Source organism: Malus domestica, chromosome 02 (genome assembly GCF_042453785.1).
Source record: "Malus domestica chromosome 02, GDT2T_hap1".
NCBI classification, from domain to species: domain Eukaryota; kingdom Viridiplantae; phylum Streptophyta; class Magnoliopsida; order Rosales; family Rosaceae; genus Malus; species Malus domestica.
Window position 1 is genome coordinate 26479424 of NC_091662.1, and position 19586 is coordinate 26499009.

Here is a 19586-nt window from a genome sequence, read left to right on the forward strand (position 1 = left end):
TGCCACATTTTGAGAATCCACTTAAATACCTTGAGCAGAAATGACATGTCCCAAAAATGCTACCTGATCCAACCAAAATTGACATTTGCTAAACTTAGCATACAACTAATGTTCCCTTAATTTCTTCAACACCAAAGTAAGATGTCGAACATGCTCTGCTTTAGAGTTAGAGTATACCAAAATGTCATCAATAAAAACAATGACAAGCCTATCTATAAATGGTTGGAATACTCGATTCATTAAATCCATGAAAGTTGCTGGTGCATTCGTTAATTTGAATGGCATCACTAGAAACTCATAATGACCATAACGAGTCCTGAAAGCAGTCTTAGGGACATCCTCACTGCTGATCTTCAATTGGCAATACCAGACCTTAAATCAATCTTAGAAAACACACAAGCACCTCGAAGCTGATCAAAGAAATCGTCTATACACGGCAACGGATAACGGTTTTTAATTGTTACCCGATTTAATTGCCTATAATCAATACATAGCCTCAAAGTCATGTCTTTCTTCCTTACAAACAAAAATGGAGCTCCCCAGGGTGAAGTACTAGGCTGAATAAAACCTTTATCAACTAATTCCTGCAACTAGACTTTCAATTCCCTCAATTTAGTAGGAGCCATTCTATATGGAGTCAAAGATATAGGATCCATACCTGGAAGCAAATCAATAGAGAACTCCACATCTCGATCCGACGGTAATCCAGGTAAATCATCAGGGAATACATCAGGAAAATGCCTGACTACTCGAACATCTTCCACACTACTAGAAGCAACATCATTCAGCACTACATGAGCTAAATATCCCTGGCAACCTTTCGATAACAACCTTTTTGCTCTTACAGCAGAAATGACACCATGCCCACTACGATCACCCATAAAAGTAACTTCAGGTAATCCAAGACGATGGAAAGTAAATATTTTCCCGTAGCAATCTATATTGGCACGATTATAATGCAACTAATATGTGCCTAAAATCACATCAAAATCAACAATATCTAACGGGATAAGATTAGCTAGCATAACCACATCCTCTACCATCACTGGACATCCTGGATAAACACAATCAACATAACATCTCTCCCCTCGAGACATAACAAACTCTAAATCATACCCTAGAGGTGTAGGATGAGGTTGCGTCACTTGAGCAAATGTATGAGAAATGACAGAGTGCGTAGCTTTACAACCAATTAAAACTCTAGCAAAGTGACCAAGAATGTTTAACGTACCCATGATCAAGTCCGGATGATTCTGAGCATCTTGCAGAGATATGTTGTTAATACGTCATTGGGCTTGCTATCGTCCCCCACGACCTCTACTAGCTTGATTACCTCACGCTTGCACACCTCGTCCCTGACTTGGCTGCCCAGATTGCCTAGAAGATCCTGCACTACTGGAAGCAATCTCTACTTGTTGGGGTTGTCCTCCCTGGTACCACTGAGATCCACCAGTTGGAATGGTAGGATACGGCGTATACCCTTCAGGATACTTGTTGGGGCTGTCCTCCCTGGAAGCAACCTCAAGACCTCGTGTTCTCCAACGATCCTAAGTTCAAAAGCCCCAATAGCGATTGAATTGCTGAATTGACTAAGTGCTTCATATTTGGAGGTAAGTCGTAGATTTAAGAACGATTCCATCGCCTAGTCGACTTGGTTGGAATGCAATTCCAAATCAATCAATCATCTGCATCTCCATCCACAACAAACTAAAGGAGATAAGATTGTTGTGCTTTGTTAGATTGCGCTCGCTGTGCTACATCAAGCAAATTCGATTTGGGTCATTGGTTCAAGTCGAGAGAGGAGGCGACGAGGTGTGGGGATCGGAAGGGTAGGAAAACGAGGGCGAATTTGAGCCATTGGTTGAAGTCGAGATCAAAGATATGGAGGCAGGATGGGGAAAGGAGGGACGGACGGATGGGATCAAACTTTTCCCTCTGTGAGGAAGACAATAGAAAAAAATTTATTTTATTCTGCCAAACTTTTTTATTTTATTATTATTTTTATTTGGCCACATGATGCCATAGTGACACATGGATGCACATTCATTGTCCATGTGGGAGCCACGTCATGTTTAAATGGAGTTACCCACGGTCAACCTAACATAACTATGAACTGAAAAAAAAAATTGTAACTTTAGGTATGAGACTGAGATGAAAAAACTTGATGTATAAAAGTTTGAAAACCACGATACTTCTGGATAGTAAAGTGAGAATTAGTCTTATGGTTATGGGTATACCTGTTTATTGAATTACCTAAAGGTTAGGCAGGTAATGGCTTGAACGATTATGAGTAAATACTCGAGGGTTACCCGTCTACCATAATCGTTGCCTATCCTTACTAAGGAGTAGGGGAAATAAATTAGATCAAACTCATTATTTTGAGATTTAAACTTAAGTCTTACACAAAAAACTAAAGACAAATACCAGCGCAAATTGATTTATTATTATTGTTATTGTTGTTGTTGTTGTTGTTGTTGTTATTATTTGTTTGTACCATACTTCACCAATCCCAAAATTACCAAGTACTGGTCAACTTCATACCTTCGGGAACCTATTGAAGGAGTCGTGTTAAGGCACCCCTATCAAAACACAAGAGTTTCTCTCCAACCAAGTGGCCAATTACAACATAACATGTGTCAACGTCAGAATAAAACTCCTAGAGTCATGTGATATCCCTTGGGTGATTTTGGTGTTTATGGAAAGCTCTTGACGAGCCCTACATCTTTGTAATACTAGATTTCCCATTTTCTTATCCATCTTTCCAGTTCGAAGCAGCAAAGTCATGTGGGTTTTTCGACGTTTTTAGCATTTTTCCTGTGATTCCGATCACCATTTCTGACAAGTGAGGTCCTTTGGAGCAATGTCGGTGAATCTGAAAGTGCGAAGAACTCCAGATGAGTGACTTTAATAATATGTGATATGGTTATTACCCATAAAATTCCTTGTTATATACTATGTGGATATAACATGGATTTTTAGATGATTTTATGGAAATATGTTACTATGCTATGTTATGCTTGAAATGATTGTGTTATGTGAGGGCTCGTAGAGGACCGCTAACCCAGTACATGTGGTAATGTGGGACAAAATCGAAATCTGCACCATGTAGTTGTGCATGGATGGTCCTGCATGGTTAATCTACAATGAAGGACCATACTACTTTAAGATCTTGCTTGGTTAATCCGCAATGGGCGATCCTTATTACTTAGGTATGACCATACATATTTAGGAGTGATCATGCTTGGTTAATCCGCAATAGGTGATCATTGCCTATTAGTATTCGTTGGAGTGGCTATGCTTGGTTAATCCGCTATTGGGGGGTGCGGGGGTCACTGCGTGTTCTCAAGAATGGTTTTGCTTGGTTAATCCGGAATTATGGACCATATCTTGATTGGTTATTTATTACATATATGAAAGAAGAGATTGAAAGCTTGTGAGGCTCAATCTAGGAAGTGATGATTAAATCAAATAGTTTACATGATGGTGTTGCCTAAAAGAGAATGGATTCGGATGTGACTCGTTCCTACTCGTAACAGAGAGATGCAATGATGAAAAAGATACTAATCTCATTCCTACACGTGATTGTATTATTGATGGTGTATCATTCCTACACAACTTCGGGTTGTATGATGATTGAATGTTATCTTAATAGATGTGTGGTGAGATTTGAAATTGAATAACCATTCCTATATGTATAATGAGGTGTATGGTGGTCAAATTATGAATTATGTGGCAATCGAACCCTTGTGATTACTTGGATGAGGAAAGGCAAGTGGCGAGTCACAATCAGAAGAGAATGATGAAATAATATTGACGGTGATAATAATGACAGTTGACCCAGTATTCAGAAGAAAGTCATGTGTGGACGTAGCACTGCTTTCACATTTAATCATTTGATGTTACTTTGTCGCTCACAAAAGTTTCGCAGCCTATCCAGGTTTTGCTTTGCCCTGTGAGCCATTCTTACTGCATAGGGTTGTTTTTGCAGAGTAATGGGTAGCAGTTAGAGGAGAAGATTTCAGGTGGTGTTGTTGTGTGGGTAGCGCACTCGATAATAGGTATTGTCACCCTTTATTGTAAGTTATTTCTGTTGAAGCTCTGATGTATATTGTACAAATAAGTCTCTGTGACTACATATTTTATATTGTACTGTTAATGTTTTACCGTCACGTGTCGATTTCAAGCGTATCTCGAGATTGGGGCGTGATATTCCCACATCAACCCTGAACGAAAACCGAAGACTTTCCTTAACTATAAAAGGAGACAATTCTTCTATAATTATACCCTAATGTCATAATTGTAGTTAAACTCGTCATTAGGAACCATTAATGATTATTATGCTTGAACCTATGCATTGTGTGAACTCTTCACTATTAATGAGAACTTCATTACTCCGCAGATGTAGTACATCTTGTTTTTACTTCCCTATCTCTATTTCTTTACATATTATCATCACTAGGTGATTGGAGCAACCGTGCGAAGGTCATAAACTTGACACTTTACATTGTTCCAAAGTCTCATTGATTTTGTGCATCAACATTTTTATTTTTTGAACAAATGAGGTTTATCTACACTAAGGGGGGAGGAGGACTTAGCCTCATAATGAGCTAGCAATAATGTGGTTCAAATTCGTCATTGGCGAAAATCAAACCTAAGATCTCTTTATTATAAGTGAAGAGGAATATCACTAGATCGTAGTACTAAGTAATAATTTATTATTATTATTAAACTTGCAATTTGTAATTTTGAACACACAGTTGCATATTTAATTAATTTTTTTTGTTAAATAGAATTCCCTAGTTGTAATCTTTAAAAAGAAAAGAAAAAAGAAGGGAAAACTAATTAATACGACTTTGAATTTTAACGAAAATGACAAAATAAACAGTACCGGATTAATTTTATTAGCATAAAAATATGATTTTTGAACTGCAGCGGTTTTCAATAAAATTGCCAAAAAAAATTGTATTGAATACGCGGATCCAGGCTTTTCTTTTTCTTCGCAGTTCGCGGGTACGGAAGGATCTAACACGCCATCTCTCTCCATTAATCCAATTTCGCAGTCTCCATTCATCCCAATTCAAAACCCAGTTTACATCTCTCTTTCTCAGCAATCACAGAAATCCATAACTTCAACTTCATTCCCATCCTACCCCTGCCCTTTTATCCAAATTCCAGTTTGACCCACCACCATGTATAACATGCTGGTGAACTGCGCCCACTGCCGCACCCCTCTCCAGATTCCCCCCGGCGCAGAGTCCATCCGCTGCGCCATCTGCCAGGGTGTCACTCTAATCGCCGACCCACGAGGCCTCCCTCAGCCTCCAGCCTCCCACGCGCCTCCACCTCCCGCTCCATATTCTCACGCGCCTCCACCTCCCGCTCCGTACTCTCACGCGCCTCCAGGCCCTCCCCCCAACGCGCACGGGCGGAAGAAGGCCGTGATCTGCGGGATCTCGTATAAGTACTCGAGGCATGAGCTCAAGGGTTGCATCAATGATGCCAAGTGCATGCGGTATCTCCTCATCAACAAGTTCCAGTTTCCAGAAGATTGCATTGTCATGCTCACTGGTACACACACACACACACACATATATATATATATATAATTTGAATTTTGCATAACCTAACATGTATATAATTGTGAATATTTGTTCTTGGTGTGCAATTATATGTTCTGTTTTGGTTTCTGGTGATGTGATTTGAATTGGTATGTTATGAAGAAAGTGAAAAAGACTTTGGAAAGTGAAAAAGGCTTTGGGAAAATAAAGGTTGCGGATTTCGGGTTAGGGTTTGTGAGAGAAAAAGGTTCGGATGAGAATTGCAGCTGAATATTCTTAGGGGTAGGGTTTGTGAGAGAAAAAGGTTTGGATGAGAAATGCAGCTAGGTGGAAAAGGTTTCGAATAGGAAAGCGGATCATTGTCACTGTGTTTGCCTCATTTTTGTGAGAGGGTTTGGATGAGGAAAACAGCTAAAAACCTTATGAAGTAACGTTTCAAATAGGAAAGTGGAAAGTTTAGTGTTCGGAGTCTTTGGACATTTATCTTAGGAGAGAACTGACGATATGAGTGATTTAAAGGTATGGAAATAATCATTGGTGATAAAAAGGAAATAATGACCCAAAATTTTGTGAATTACTAGGTGTTTAATTTGCATTGTGTGCATTATCTTTGGTAATTAATTACCAAGATCCCGTTAGCTAATCATTCTATGCTTCTAAATTTTCTTTTGAGAACATTAGATGACATTACTTATCAAGAAAACAATAAATTCTCTGGTAATGTAGGATTAAACTGAGCATCCTCCAACTTCCCTAGCTGAATAGTCAGTTCCAATGATTAGATCAACCCAAGGCATGTTGTATGTTAACTTAGGCGACAATGTGTTGTGCATGATTTGATTGTTAGATCATCAGGGCACTTATTCTATATTACACTTTTGGATGTTTGGTTGACTCTCATACTGGGCTTTTACAGTCCATAGGAACCTTAAGAGTGGATATGTACAGACTGTATTAGTACTTGCAGGATGTTTAGTTTATATCAGAACTTGCAGGTTAATATTACACCTTGGATTGTTGTCATTAACAGTTAAAAGCACAAAAATCAATCAAATGTGATTTTTTATTTTTTATTTTGTAGCTTTACACTGATCGTAATCTGCGGTTTTTTTCTTGATAACCTTTTCCCTCTTCATATCAAAGTTTCTTCCCTTTTCCGAGTTAACCAATGACAAAGCAATTGTTTATGTTGGGATTGGACTGCTAGCAGTTTCAAAGAATTAGTTGTATTGCAATTCCCTTTTCCAACGTACTAACATTCAAGTACAGAGTTTGCAGTTATTTTCGATGTACAAATTCACTCTCTGAACCCTTTGGCGAATCATATCTCAGTTTCTTGTTTTTAGTAACTTGTGTACTGTTAATTTATACTCATGTTCTGAACTGCAGAAGAAGAAACTCACCCCTCCAAGATTCCAAACAAATATAACATTAGAATGGCATTATATTGGCTTGTACAAGGCTGTCAAGCAGGCGACTCCCTCTTTTTTCATTACTCGGGCCATGGTTCACGGCAGAGGAATTATAATGGCGATGAAGTTGATGGATATGATGAAACCCTTTGTCCCCTTGACTTTGAAACTCAGGGTATGATTGTTGATGATGAGATAAATGCAGCAATTGTGAGACCCATTCCACCCGGGGCTAAGCTTCATGCAATAATAGATGCTTGTCATAGTGGCACTGTACTGGATTTGCCATTCCTTTGCAGAATGGACAGGTTAGTTTCCAATAAATTTCGTAATGATCTGTAGATTGACATTTGTCTGACATGCATGCTTATCATCTTATTAGTAACTGGAACCATACAAAATATCAACAAATATCATTTCTGAACATTGTACTTTCGGTGAGATGGACTTCCAGCTAGTAATCACAGCAGACCTGTCAGGAAAATGGCCAGCTCAGAGGGGCGACACTTAAGGCATTTGCCTTGAGCCCCTTTTGAGCAAAAGATTTCACACTATAAATTTTTATGGGTCCATTTTAAAGGAAATGGCGGCCCAATAAAGTCCTTCAAAATTCTTTTTTCTTCAAGTTCTATAGTTTCAGTCCAATGGTTTTGACCAGTTTTCATATGGTCAAGGCAGGATTTTCACTATGGTTCTATAATCTGAACTTGTACATGTATGATCTTTAATGTTCAATTACATGTGATGTTTATGAGTATTGTCATCATTCTCGAATTCTATTGTGTTCTGACCCTGATTTCCACTGTGCTTCAAGTTTGAAGTTTTTTCTCTTACTGATAAGTATCTTGTGTCTGCCTGCTCAATTACCCTTCATCTAAAATAGGATTTCTTATGATAAACAAATTTCACTTCTTGATTTAGGAGTGGACGATATGTATGGGAGGATCATCGCCCTCGATCAGGAATGTGGAAAGGATCAGGCGGTGGAGAAGTCATTTCCTTCAGTGGTTGTGATGATGATCAAACGTCTGCTGACACATCAGTAAGTTTGGGGGAAGAACTCTAGTTTGAACTCGTATTAGAACATTATCTGATATGATGCTATATGGGAACAGGCTCTATCAAAGATCACATCAACAGGTGCCATGACTTTCTGCTTCATCCAAGCAATTGAGCGTGGACAGGCGGGCACCTATGGAAGCATACTCAATTCTATGCGCTCTACCATTCGGAGTACAGGTACGGGTGGTGGTGGTGGTGGTGGTGGCAGTTTAACATCTCTTCTTGGTGGTGGTGGTGGTGGTGGTGGTGTGACATCCCTGGTCAGCATGCTTCTTACAGGAGGCAGTGATACTGGTGGGCTAAGACAGGTATTGTTTTGCACAACATTTACTAGTTTTTGAAGTTAAAATGGTGATCTATAGTCATACAAAAGCCCATAAGGCAAGTTCCATGTGCATGTTACTTAAAGAGAATTTCCTGCGACTGATGTGTCGCTCTAAGAAAAGACTTAGTACTTGGATCAAACGGAAGACATGACACAGAACCGAGCGTAATGGCGTTCTAGGATTCATATAGCTGGCCCCACTTAGTGAGAAAAGGCTTTGTTGGTGTTGTTGTTGATGTGTCGCTGTGTTTTGCTTTGTCGCAGGAACCGCAATTAACTGCCTGTGAGCCATTTGATGTGTATGCAAAACCCTTCTCCCTATGATTCTTTTCTGTCTACATGCAGCTTAACATGTATATCTACATTGCGAAAAGAAAAGGTATTTTAGGTCTGGATTCTGGATGATACAAATCCTTTGATGAGTAATAAATAGATGAACACATTTGTTTATTGATGTGGTGAAACAATGGAAGTTGTGAATTATGAATTTGTGTGCGTGTACTTGTTACTGTTCTCATTTTAACAGGTTAGTAATCTTGTATTGTGTTTTTGGTTGATTACATAAGGGCTTTGTTTTGCGTTAGGTTGTAGAAACAGTTACAGTATGATTCTACCAGAATTTTGGTTACTGTGTTTTGCGATGGCTTCTCGACATTTTTGTTTTTTTAAAGTTTTGCAGTTCTTAGGAGCCTAAAACTGTTAAGATTCAAATGAAGGAAATTATGGAAATTTCTATCCAATTGGTGGTTTGGTCTTTAATTTAAAATTTCATGAGCATTGATCACAAACGTGTTACAATGTGGAGCAAGTCCTTTTGGATTACACTGCTAGTCGTTAGAACTTGTGTCCCTTAATTGCTTCTTAAATCTTTTTATTTTCGACGGAAGTTCTAATAATGTTCTTAAACGACGATTGTTCTGCATCAAAGCTCCAATTGGGTCAAGTACAGAGACTAATACTGCAATTTTCTCTTTTCGTAACGAGACAGAAAATAAATTGAAGAATAAACAGTTTCTGCATATCTTATGAAAAAGGTATCAAGCATTCTCATCCATTTTCTTTTTCTCATCATATTTTCTTCCGGAATGAAACCCATAACGTAAGAGGATCCTTCAGGCAATTGAACATTATTGAGTAGACCTGGCATTCGTGTTGTGTTTTTTGTGTTTATGTTGTTTTCGTGTCATACCCGACATCTTAACGGGTCGTGTCGTATAACACCCGTTAAAATACATGGATAAAATGATCCAACCCGAAATCGATCCGATAATATTAACAGGTAATATGATTTAACCCGTTACCCGTTAAGGAAAATATATTTTAAACCAATAAATAATCAAATAAAAAACATAATACTAAATAAATATATACATACCATATTGTCATATCCAAAACATAAAAACGCATTTTTCTTTTAAGTATATTTTCGCTTACCTAAATTGATCAAATGGTAAAATTGGAAAATATTGGCATAGAGAAGGGGTTTTTTTCGTCCAAAAAAGTTCTAATAATGTAAGTGAAATAGAATCCAACGGTACAGATTTACTCTCGTTTATCTTACGACTATTATTTAAGTAAAGTCTTTAATAGTTTTTTTAATTAATGTAGAAGTGTAAAAAAATATAAAAAAAAATATTTAAACGCTCATAATGACAAGCTTTACAACTTTCATGAAGAGATTAACTTCGAAATTTGCCACTATAATCATATAAATCATAGATTAAAATTTAACCGTTGATTGTTGTTTACATTTACACTTCATTGTTCTCATCAAATTTTGTTTTATCAGATTTTCTTTTTTGAAAACATGATCTATTAGAGGATGCAGGAAGATGAACGGTTTGGATCGTTGATATTATATTCAGAGTTTTACGTTTAGTGAAAATATTGCTTGATGCTTATAAAGTTTCTACAAACTATATGACATCGACTCATATTTCAATTAACCGTAAATTTCGAAATGTGATATCAAAAATCTGAACCGTTCAACTTCTTACATCCGCTAGATGATCATGTTTTAAAAAAAGAAAATTTTAAAAATGAAATTCAGTAAAAAGAATAAAGCGTAAATGACAATCGACAGTTAAATATAAATTTAAGGTTTATGGATTATAGTGTTGGATTTCGAAGCTGACCACCTTCATGAAAGTTGTAAAGCTTGTCACTATAAGTGATTATATGTGTGTGTATATATATTTATATATATATATATATATTTATTTATTTATTTTTTACATTTTTTACACTTCTACAATAATTATTATTAATTATTATTAATTTTTCCCTTAAATAAAAAACATTATTCATAAGGGTTTGGAGGATTTTTAAAATCTAAACGATAATGTAAATGTAACCATTATCTACTTGTGAAGGAATAATGATGAATCACGAGTGTTTATATATTCTTTCACATTTTTCATACTTGTATGTATGTCTTCTAAGTTCTTGCCTATACAAATACTATACTAGTTTATTTTAAGAGATACTTTGGATGTGGTCCCTAATCCATAACATTCTTTAACTAAAACATTAATGGTATTCAAAGTTTGATCAAAGTCCCTTGACTTTGTACACCTCATTATATTACAATTTATATTTATATTTTTTTAGTTTTGACATTAATTGTTTGATATTTTATGAGATTTATAATCTTATAAATTTAAAATCCCTCATTATAATACTATTAGAAACGGTTACAATAAAAAAAATTCAAACATTTTGATTGAATAAATGGATAAAAACTATGTAAAAATAAGAAATAATAAATGGCAAAAGAATGTATCCATAGTGTTAAAAAAATTGGTACATTTTACAAAAAAATTGGTACATTTCACATATAACAAAGTGGTACATTAATAAAGAAGAATGGGTACATTGTAAATAAATCAGGGTACATAACAAAGATTAAAAAATTATGAGTACAAATGAATTTTTAAAAAATATAGGCGCTTAAAGAAATGAATACATTAGTACAAATGAATTTGGATGTGGTCCCTAATCCATAACATTCTTTGACTAAAACATTAATGGTATTCAAAGTTTGATCAAAGTCCCTTGACTTTGTACACCTCATTATATTACAATTTATATTTATATTTTTTTAGTTTTGACATTAATTGTTTGATATTTTATGAGATTTATAATCTTGTAAATTTAAAATCCCTCATTATAATACTATTAGAAACGGTTACAATGAAAAAAATTCAAACATTTTGATTGAATAAATGGATAAAAACTATGTAAAAATAAGAAATAATAAATGGCAAAAGAATGTATCCATAGTGTTAAAAAAATTGGTACATTTTACAAAAAAATTGGTACATTTCACATATAACAAAGTGGTACATTAATAAAGAAGAATGGGTACATTGTAAATAAATCAGGGTACAGAACAAAGATTAAAAAATTATGAGTACAAATGAATTTTTAAAAAATATAGGCGCTTAAAGAAATGAATACATGGGTACAAAATAAAACTAAAAATAAAATACTACAAATTAAAAAAAATGTTGCAAATTAAAAGTGGGAACAAACAAAAAATATAAATATATGATACAAAGTTTAGACATACAACATAAATATACCATATGTAATTTTTCTATCATTGATTAAATATACAATGTCACGTGACGGTATACACATGGGTACAAACATAAATAAAATTTTAAAAAATATGGGCACAAAAAGAAACTAATATATGGGTACAAATTAAAAATGAAAAAACAATTGGTACAAATTAAAAATAGGTACAAACTAAAAATAAAAATATATGATAAAAAATTTAGCCATAAATATAAATATTGTCACAGCCCGTCCCAAATAATTAATTTTTCGATAATGTGAAATGATGGTTTTATCCTTGGACGGGGAAATTGTCGTGTGTGTGTATGACATATTGAGACTTAAAGATTATTTTGTGGTTTTGGATGGGTGATCCACATGGATCACACACACACACACAAACCTCATTCTCTCTTTTCCTCCCCGTACACACTCTCTCTCAGTTTCACTCTCTCTCTCCTTGCTATTCGTACGGACAAGCTTCAAGATCACCCCAAACTTCACAGATTGAAGGTTTTGGGTGCACCATTGTGTTCCTCGTGGTGCTACGAGTTGATTGATACCCATTTCAGGTAAGAATCCCTTCGAAATCTCAAGAACCCGTACCCCAATTTTCATGCACTATTCATGTGGATGTAAAACCTTGCATTTCAGGGAATTCTAAGCTATAGGAAGCTTAATGAGGTCCTCACAAGTCTCGGGGTAGCTCGTTTGAGGAATTTGGACGTCGGGATCACGAGAAACGTCGAGTTGCAGTTTTGGTCAGAATTTCGAAGCTTCCCCGACGTGATTTCGTGAGATTTGAAGCTTCAAATAGGTATAACACCATTCTTCTCACTCTAAGCTTTCATTTGGTTCAAATTCCATGAAAAATGGTTGAGAAACGAGTGAGAATAGTGAGTTTGAAATTTTACCCAGTTTTCCGACGACTGGCGACTCACCGGGGACGAAGACGGAATATTCTCACGGTGTCAGTTAGATTAGACAGAATCTGTTAGGTTTAACGGAATATTCGCTAACGGTGGTTAGGGAATTCGTTAGGTTTGGGCCACGCGTGGGGGCGCGTTTTGCCGTGCCCTTGCCGGCGGGTGGTGGCGCGTGGGAGGTCCAAAAATATTTCTAAAAATATGGGGATGATCCTGAGGTTGTGTAGATCACTGTGGTATATTCATATACCTATTTTGAGCAATGTATGAGAAGTTATTAGCTAGTTTTGTATATGTGCTTAAAAATAACGTTTTTATAGTTAATTCGCATATAGGTGAGACTTATCCCGAGGACGAACGTATCCACAGGCGACTCGGGGGCTACGACCCTTCGACTTATCAGTGAGTGGGCTTTTGTTTTCAGTATATATTTATATACTTGATATATTTCCCAGAAATGCATTTTTAAGGAAAGTATGCTTAGAAATAATATGCCAAATGCTTCTATATTTTGAGTATGCATTGCATGGTTGCATATATATATGAATGTGGTGCTGTGGAGGCACAGGTAAGTTTAGGTAAGTTATATTCGGTTGTGTGAGTCATCGATGATGTGATATGTGATTAAGTAATGTTGAGCTCATAAAGCTACACCTAGGGTGATTGTGAATTAGCCAGAGATATGAATTACAGGCCTATTATTTACGTCACCTCCTGCACTATATGCTCATATTGGATCCAACCTAAGTGCACAGTCTTGTCGTACAGACCTTATTCATGGTTCCGACTCGTAGGTGACTAGCGATTTATCGCCCGACTATTATGAGAGAATAGAGTTGAGCATAATTATATTTCACCTAACCTTGTTGTACAGACCCTGCCTAGGGGTTCCGACTTATGTGCAATACATTGCCGTATAGGTCATAGTTGTTAACCAATATCAATGAAAGATCTATGATATATGAAGAACAGTTTTAGAGAGAGATAGAGAGAGAGAAGTTGAATATGATTTCCTTAATCAGCAAGTAATGCAATGTACATCACTATTTATACACAACATACTTAACTACCTAATCATCCTACAACTCCTAATATTGTGACAAGTGTAACAATCCTACACTCACTAACACATACTCTAACATCCCCCTGCAATCTCTTGCTTTGATAAGCTAAGCATGAGATTGTCACAATATGTTCGAAATAAAGGAGCACTCAATCCCTTGGTCAAGATATCGGCAAACTGTTCTCTGGAGGAAACAAACTGAAGAAATAGCTGATGTGTGGCCACTTGTTCCCTAACAAAATGCACATCGATTTCAATATGCTTTGTCTTTTGATGCTGAACTGGGTTAAAGGAGAAAGCAATAGCTGACAGATTGTCACAAAACAATACTGAAGCTGGAGATATAGGAACATGCAGAAACACAAGTAATTGTTTGATCTAATCGAGTTCTGCAGCAGTAGTAGACAAAGCACGATATTCTGCCTCATTAGAGGACCGAGAAACAGTTTGCTGTTTCTTAGAAGACCAGGACACATGATTTGATCCAAGAAAGACAACAAACCCAGTAGTGGATCATCGATCATTGGGGTCTCCTGCCCAATCATCATCATTGAAGGCTTTTAAAGTCAAATCACCTCGATGATAATTGAGTCCCAAGTGCATTGTTCCCTTAAGGTACCGGAGTATGCGCTTCACAGCTGTGAAATGAGCAACCATTGGATTCTGCATAAACTGGCAGACCTGATGCACAAAGAATGCAATATCAGGCCTGGTGAAGGTAAGGTACTGCAATGCCCCCACAATGCTTCTGTACAAAGTAGGATTGCCAAACAGTTGACCATCATCCTTAAGCAATCGGGTATAAGGTAGACAGGGAGTATCACAAGGTTTGGACTCATTCATTTCTGTCTTGAGTAACAAATCTTGGATATATTTGGTCTGAGACAGAAACAACCCAGTTTTGGTTTTGGAAATTTGAATTCCCAAGAAATAATGCAAATCACCTAAGTCCTTGATCTCAAACTCAACTGTGAGAGAGTCAATAACATCCTGAATTGCATTGGATGCACTACCAGTAATGATGATGTCATCAACATACAACAACATGATAACAATCTCAGAATGCACTTGTTTCACAAATATGGAAGAATCAGAATATGTATTTGTGAAGCCTAGTGTAGGAAGAAATGTAGTAAACCTCTCATTCCAAGCTCTGGGAGCTTGTTTTAACCCATATAAGGATTTATGAAGTTTGCAGACCAAATGTGGATGAGCAGGATCAACAAAACCAGGAGGTTGAGCCATATATACTTCTTCATTGATAATTCCATCCAAAAATGCATTCTTGACATCCAATTGCCTTAAACTCTAACCAAAGTGTGTTGTAAGAGCCAAAACAATGCGGACAGTGGTTGGCTTGACAACAGGACTAAATGTTTCTCCATAATCTAGACCTGGTTCTTGACTGAAGCCCTTAGCCACTAACCGAGCTTTATGTCTAGCAATAGAGCCATCAACATGCTTTTTAATCTTAAATATCCACTTGCACCCGACTAAATTATTGCTTGTAGGTAATGACACCAAACTCCATGTTCCTTGAGAATGAAGTGCATCAATTTCTTCTGTCATAGCTTTCATCCAAATAGGAACTGTTAATGCAGATTTGTAGTTAAGTGGCTCAACCAAAGACAAATCAACACCACCAGATTCTTGTAAAGTAGTCAACAAAGCCTTCTTCTTCATAATGCCACTTTTGCTTTGGGTTTGCATTGGATGCAAATTCATAGGAGGAACCTCCAGAACTACTTGCAAAACTTCAGGTTGAAATGAAGAACCTTGATGCATATGAGCAGAGGACATTGCTTCAGCATTGGACTCAGGTACCACAGGGATTGAGGGAGAAGATTCAAGTGTACCAGTAATGGACAGAGGTGAGGGTGGGACAAATGGAGAAGATGAGGATGCCAAGGGGGATGGTTGTGATGTTGAAAGACATGACTCAATAGAATTACTAACTGTATGAGGTGGATCAATGTTGGAAGTGACATGGGACACAGGTAGAACAACCACATTATTGTTTGTGACAGTAGGTAAGAGATATGAAGGTAGAGACATCACATAAGGTGGATGGTAGGACTGGGACTTGGATAAAGCTGGAAATGGATAATCATGTTCATCAAATATAACATGCCTAGAAATGTAGGTTCGGTTCCCAAATACATCATAACACATATACCCTTTATATTGTGAAGCATAACCTAAAAACACACATTTAATGGTTTTGGGTTGAAGTTTGTTACTAAGATATGGTTTTAACAAGGGATAACAGGCATAACCAAATATTCTCAAATGGGAAATTTGTGGAACAACCTCAAATAAAACTTCAAAGGGAGACTTATCAAGGAGAACTGATGTGGGCATTCGATTAATCAAATAAGAAGCAGTTTGAACAACATATGACCAAAAAGAGGAAGGTAACTTAGCATTCTGCAATAAAGTGATTGTGGTTTCTATAAGGTGCCTATGTTTTCGCTCAGCCAATCCATTTTGTTCAAGAGTATAGGGACATGATTTCTGATGAAGAATACCCTTATCTTTAAGAAAAGATTAAAACTGTTTGCTAACATACTCTCCCCCCCCCCCCATCACTTTGAAAAATCTAAAGACGACTTGAAAATTGCGTTTGAACATAGTTATAGAATGTAACAAACACAGAGAACAGGTCACTTTTATTGATTAATGGAAACAACCAACAGTGCCGTGTACATTCATCAACAAAAATCACATAGTACCTATATCCATCTTTGGAAGTACAAGGAGAAGAACCCCAAAGGTCACTATGTATGGTGTGAAATGGTTGTACAGATTTATGAACACTGTGGTGAAAAGGAAGTTTACAAAACTTTCCTTGTAGACAACTATGACACATGACTGGGGAAGAGACCTGTTTACAATGAATATGAGCCTTTTGCAACATCAATGTAACAATTTTATTGGAAGGGTGACCAAGTCTATGATGCCAAGTAGAGGATAGTACTAGCTGACCAAGATATGCTTAAGGTTTGGTGGATGTATTGCTGAGGGTAGAATGAGAAGATGCAAGAGGAATAGGATATAGTCCATTACTGCACATCCCTTTGTAGAGAATCTTCCCCGTGGCCTTGTCCTGAATCCAAAAGCAAAATGCATCAAAAATCAAGTAGCATTTGTTATCCAAGCATATCGATGTACTGACAACAAGTTTTGGGACAATTTTGGAACATAAAGGACATAATTCAAGTTTATCGGTTTCACTCTGGTGTTAATAACAGAGTGACCAATATGAGATACTAACAAACCTTCACCATTGGCAGTTTGAATCGTGTCATTGGATGGATAAGGAGTCGCCAAGGACAAGTTGGATAGATCGGCAGTCATATGATTTGTGGCACCAGAGTCAGTGAGCCAGACTTGAGGAAGGCCCTGAGATGGAGATGACTGAGACGGGTTAACCATAGTATGCATAGCATGCATAGAAGATGGCTAAGATTAGAACTGTTGAGAAGGATTGCGTCCACAAGTCTGAGAAGACATCGGAAGATAACTCTGATAGGAACCACCACCAATATAATTTGGGCCTTTGTCATTGTAAAAATAGCACCATGTAGAATGGTTTGATTTGCCACAGATGTGACATTTAGACCTCTCAGGAGGTTTAGAACCACAAAATGGTGCAGTATGACCTTCACTATTGCACAATTGGCATGTAGGAATAAGAAGGGCAGATGGAGAAGAACAATATTGACCTGGAGAATGACCAAGAACACCAGGAGTTGGAGTAGGCAACATATGAGTCTGTGTGTAAAGCTGAGGTTTTGGGGTAAAGGACCTCTGACCTTGATTAAACTTGCTCTTGCCCTTGTTCCTATTGAAGGACTTGTAACCACTATTAAGATAGGAAGATTGAACATGAGACCCATTAGACTGCTGAAGGAATGGTGCTGGAGACATCGGAGGTCCAGAGTTAGCAGCCATAGCAGAGAGATAAGCAGGAGCAACAGAAACATTATCCACAATACTTTCTTCAGCCAATAATTGTGATCGAAACTCTTTAAGAGAAATCACACTTTCTCTACCCCGAACCACACATCTAAAGGTATTATGCTCAGGAGGGAGTCCATTCAAGGCTAAAATGACAATGTCTTCATCAGCAAAATAAACCCCTGCAGCTGCCAAGTAATCCCTAGCCTCTTTGATTTTATGTAAATACTGACTGACATTATCAGACCCTTTTCTGATGTTCTACAAATTAGACTTCATATGAAATATGCTAGTTCTTGACACAGTGGAAAATTGTTCTTTAAGACGAACCCAAAGATCTTTGGAGCTTGTGTTACGAATCGCACAAGACATAGCAACCGGGGACAAGGTCGCAGTAATAAGTTGCATAACAGCCCTATCATGAATTTTCCATACTAACAACTCATCACATTTATCAGAAGTAGAAGAGTCAGAAGAATTAATACCAAAAGCACCGGGCATAGGGTAGGGATTGGAACCATCAACAAATCTCATAATGCCATTGCTTTCAAGCATAAGTTGCATCTGAAAGTGCCAATTCAGATAGTTGGAATCATCTAATTGCACATTCACAGATGTGGAAATTGTAGAAATGAGGGACGTAATTGGAGATTGAAGAATCGTAAGCTGAGCAGCAGTCACCATTGTCGCAGAAAAAAAACCAAATCCGATCACTGTGCAAGAAAAACTTCACTAAGAACAAATCACAAACACTTGGAGTGCACACGCTAGAGAGATATCAAAGAAAGATCAACCACCACACAGGGTCGAGCGAAACCCTAAACAAGGTAGATGTACGAAGACGAAGAAATCCTTGAGAATCAAGAAACATAAATCAGAGGCAGCCGAAGACAAAATCGAAGACAGCGGAAGCAAGAAGACGGATCAAAGTATCACGCGCAAGCATTAGAGGCGATTGATACCATGTTAACCAATATCAATGAAAGATCTATGATCTATGAAGAACAGTTTTAGAGAGAGAGAGAGAGAGAGAGAGAGAGAGAGAGAGAGAGAGAGAGAGAGAGAGATAGAGAGAGAGAAGTTGAATATGATTTTCCTTAATCAGCAAGTAATGCAATGCACATCACTATTTATACACAACATACTTAACTACCTAATCATCCTACAACTCCTAATATTGTGACAAGTGTAACAATCCTACACTCACTAACACATACTCTAACAATAGTAGTGACTCCGACTAAATTGAGTTTGAGCTATAAATTCAGCCGTACAGACTACCACAAAAGTTCCGGCTACATATCATATTTCTCTGAATTTATTATTACCTGGATTGTTTACTTTGTTACATTTTGGCATGACATTCATATGAATATGATTATGTGAAGCAGGAATTGAATTGATATGATTTCAGATATATATATGTATATGCTTGTATCTTGATTCTGGGAAAATTATACATGTTTTACAGCGAGGGGTTAATATATTGATAAATGAAATGATTTTGTAAAACATTTGTTTTTGTCCACTCACGTTTTCTGTTTTGCACCCCTCCAGGCTTCAAGTAAGCTTGCTGTTGGTGGCTCGAGGACGTAGGCTGTTCTGACTTGTCTAAATAATATTAGGACATTCCTGGTACTGTATAACTACTACTTGTCCTACTGAATTGCACCTAGACTTTATGCTCTGACTAGGAGTGTTATTGTTGTACTTTCTGTT

At 37.1% G+C, this 19586-nt stretch overlaps 2 protein-coding genes across 2 annotated transcripts; one reads left to right on the top strand and one right to left on the bottom strand.

Moving 5' to 3' along the window:
• Positions 1 to 4916: 4916 nt before the first annotated feature.
• Positions 4917 to 8844, top strand: LOC103406634 (metacaspase-1). Its single transcript, XM_008345625.4, has 5 exons — positions 4917 to 5568; positions 6948 to 7278; positions 7892 to 8012; positions 8086 to 8340; positions 8622 to 8844. The coding sequence occupies exons 1-5, from the start codon at positions 5190 to 5192 to the stop codon at positions 8679 to 8681; spliced, it is 1146 nt and encodes a 381-aa protein (XP_008343847.1). The 5' UTR covers positions 4917 to 5189; the 3' UTR covers positions 8682 to 8844.
• Positions 8845 to 17375: 8531 nt separating this feature from the next.
• Positions 17376 to 18551, bottom strand: LOC139191582 (uncharacterized). The gene is made up of 2 exons (XM_070812499.1): positions 18198 to 18551; positions 17376 to 18128 (listed from the first exon to the last, which is right to left on the bottom strand). Exons 1-2 carry the CDS (start codon positions 18549 to 18551, stop codon positions 17376 to 17378), a joined length of 1107 nt encoding a protein of 368 aa, XP_070668600.1.
• Between the last annotated feature and the right edge of the window lie 1035 nt (positions 18552 to 19586).

Coding starts and splice junctions, on each gene's coding strand:
- LOC139191582 (XM_070812499.1), bottom strand. CDS start 18,551: ATGGTGACTGCTGCTCAGCTTACGATTCTTCAATCTCCAATTACGTCC. Junction 18,129..18,197: donor CAAGCTCCAAAGATCTTTGG/GTTCGTCTTAAA, acceptor TCTAATTTGTAG/AACATCAGAAAAGGGTCTGA.
- LOC103406634 (XM_008345625.4), top strand. CDS start 5,190: ATGTATAACATGCTGGTGAACTGCGCCCACTGCCGCACCCCTCTCCAG. Junction 5,569..6,947: donor TTGCATTGTCATGCTCACTG/GTACACACACAC, acceptor TCTGAACTGCAG/AAGAAGAAACTCACCCCTCC. Junction 8,341..8,621: donor ATACTGGTGGGCTAAGACAG/GTATTGTTTTGC, acceptor GCTTTGTCGCAG/GAACCGCAATTAACTGCCTG.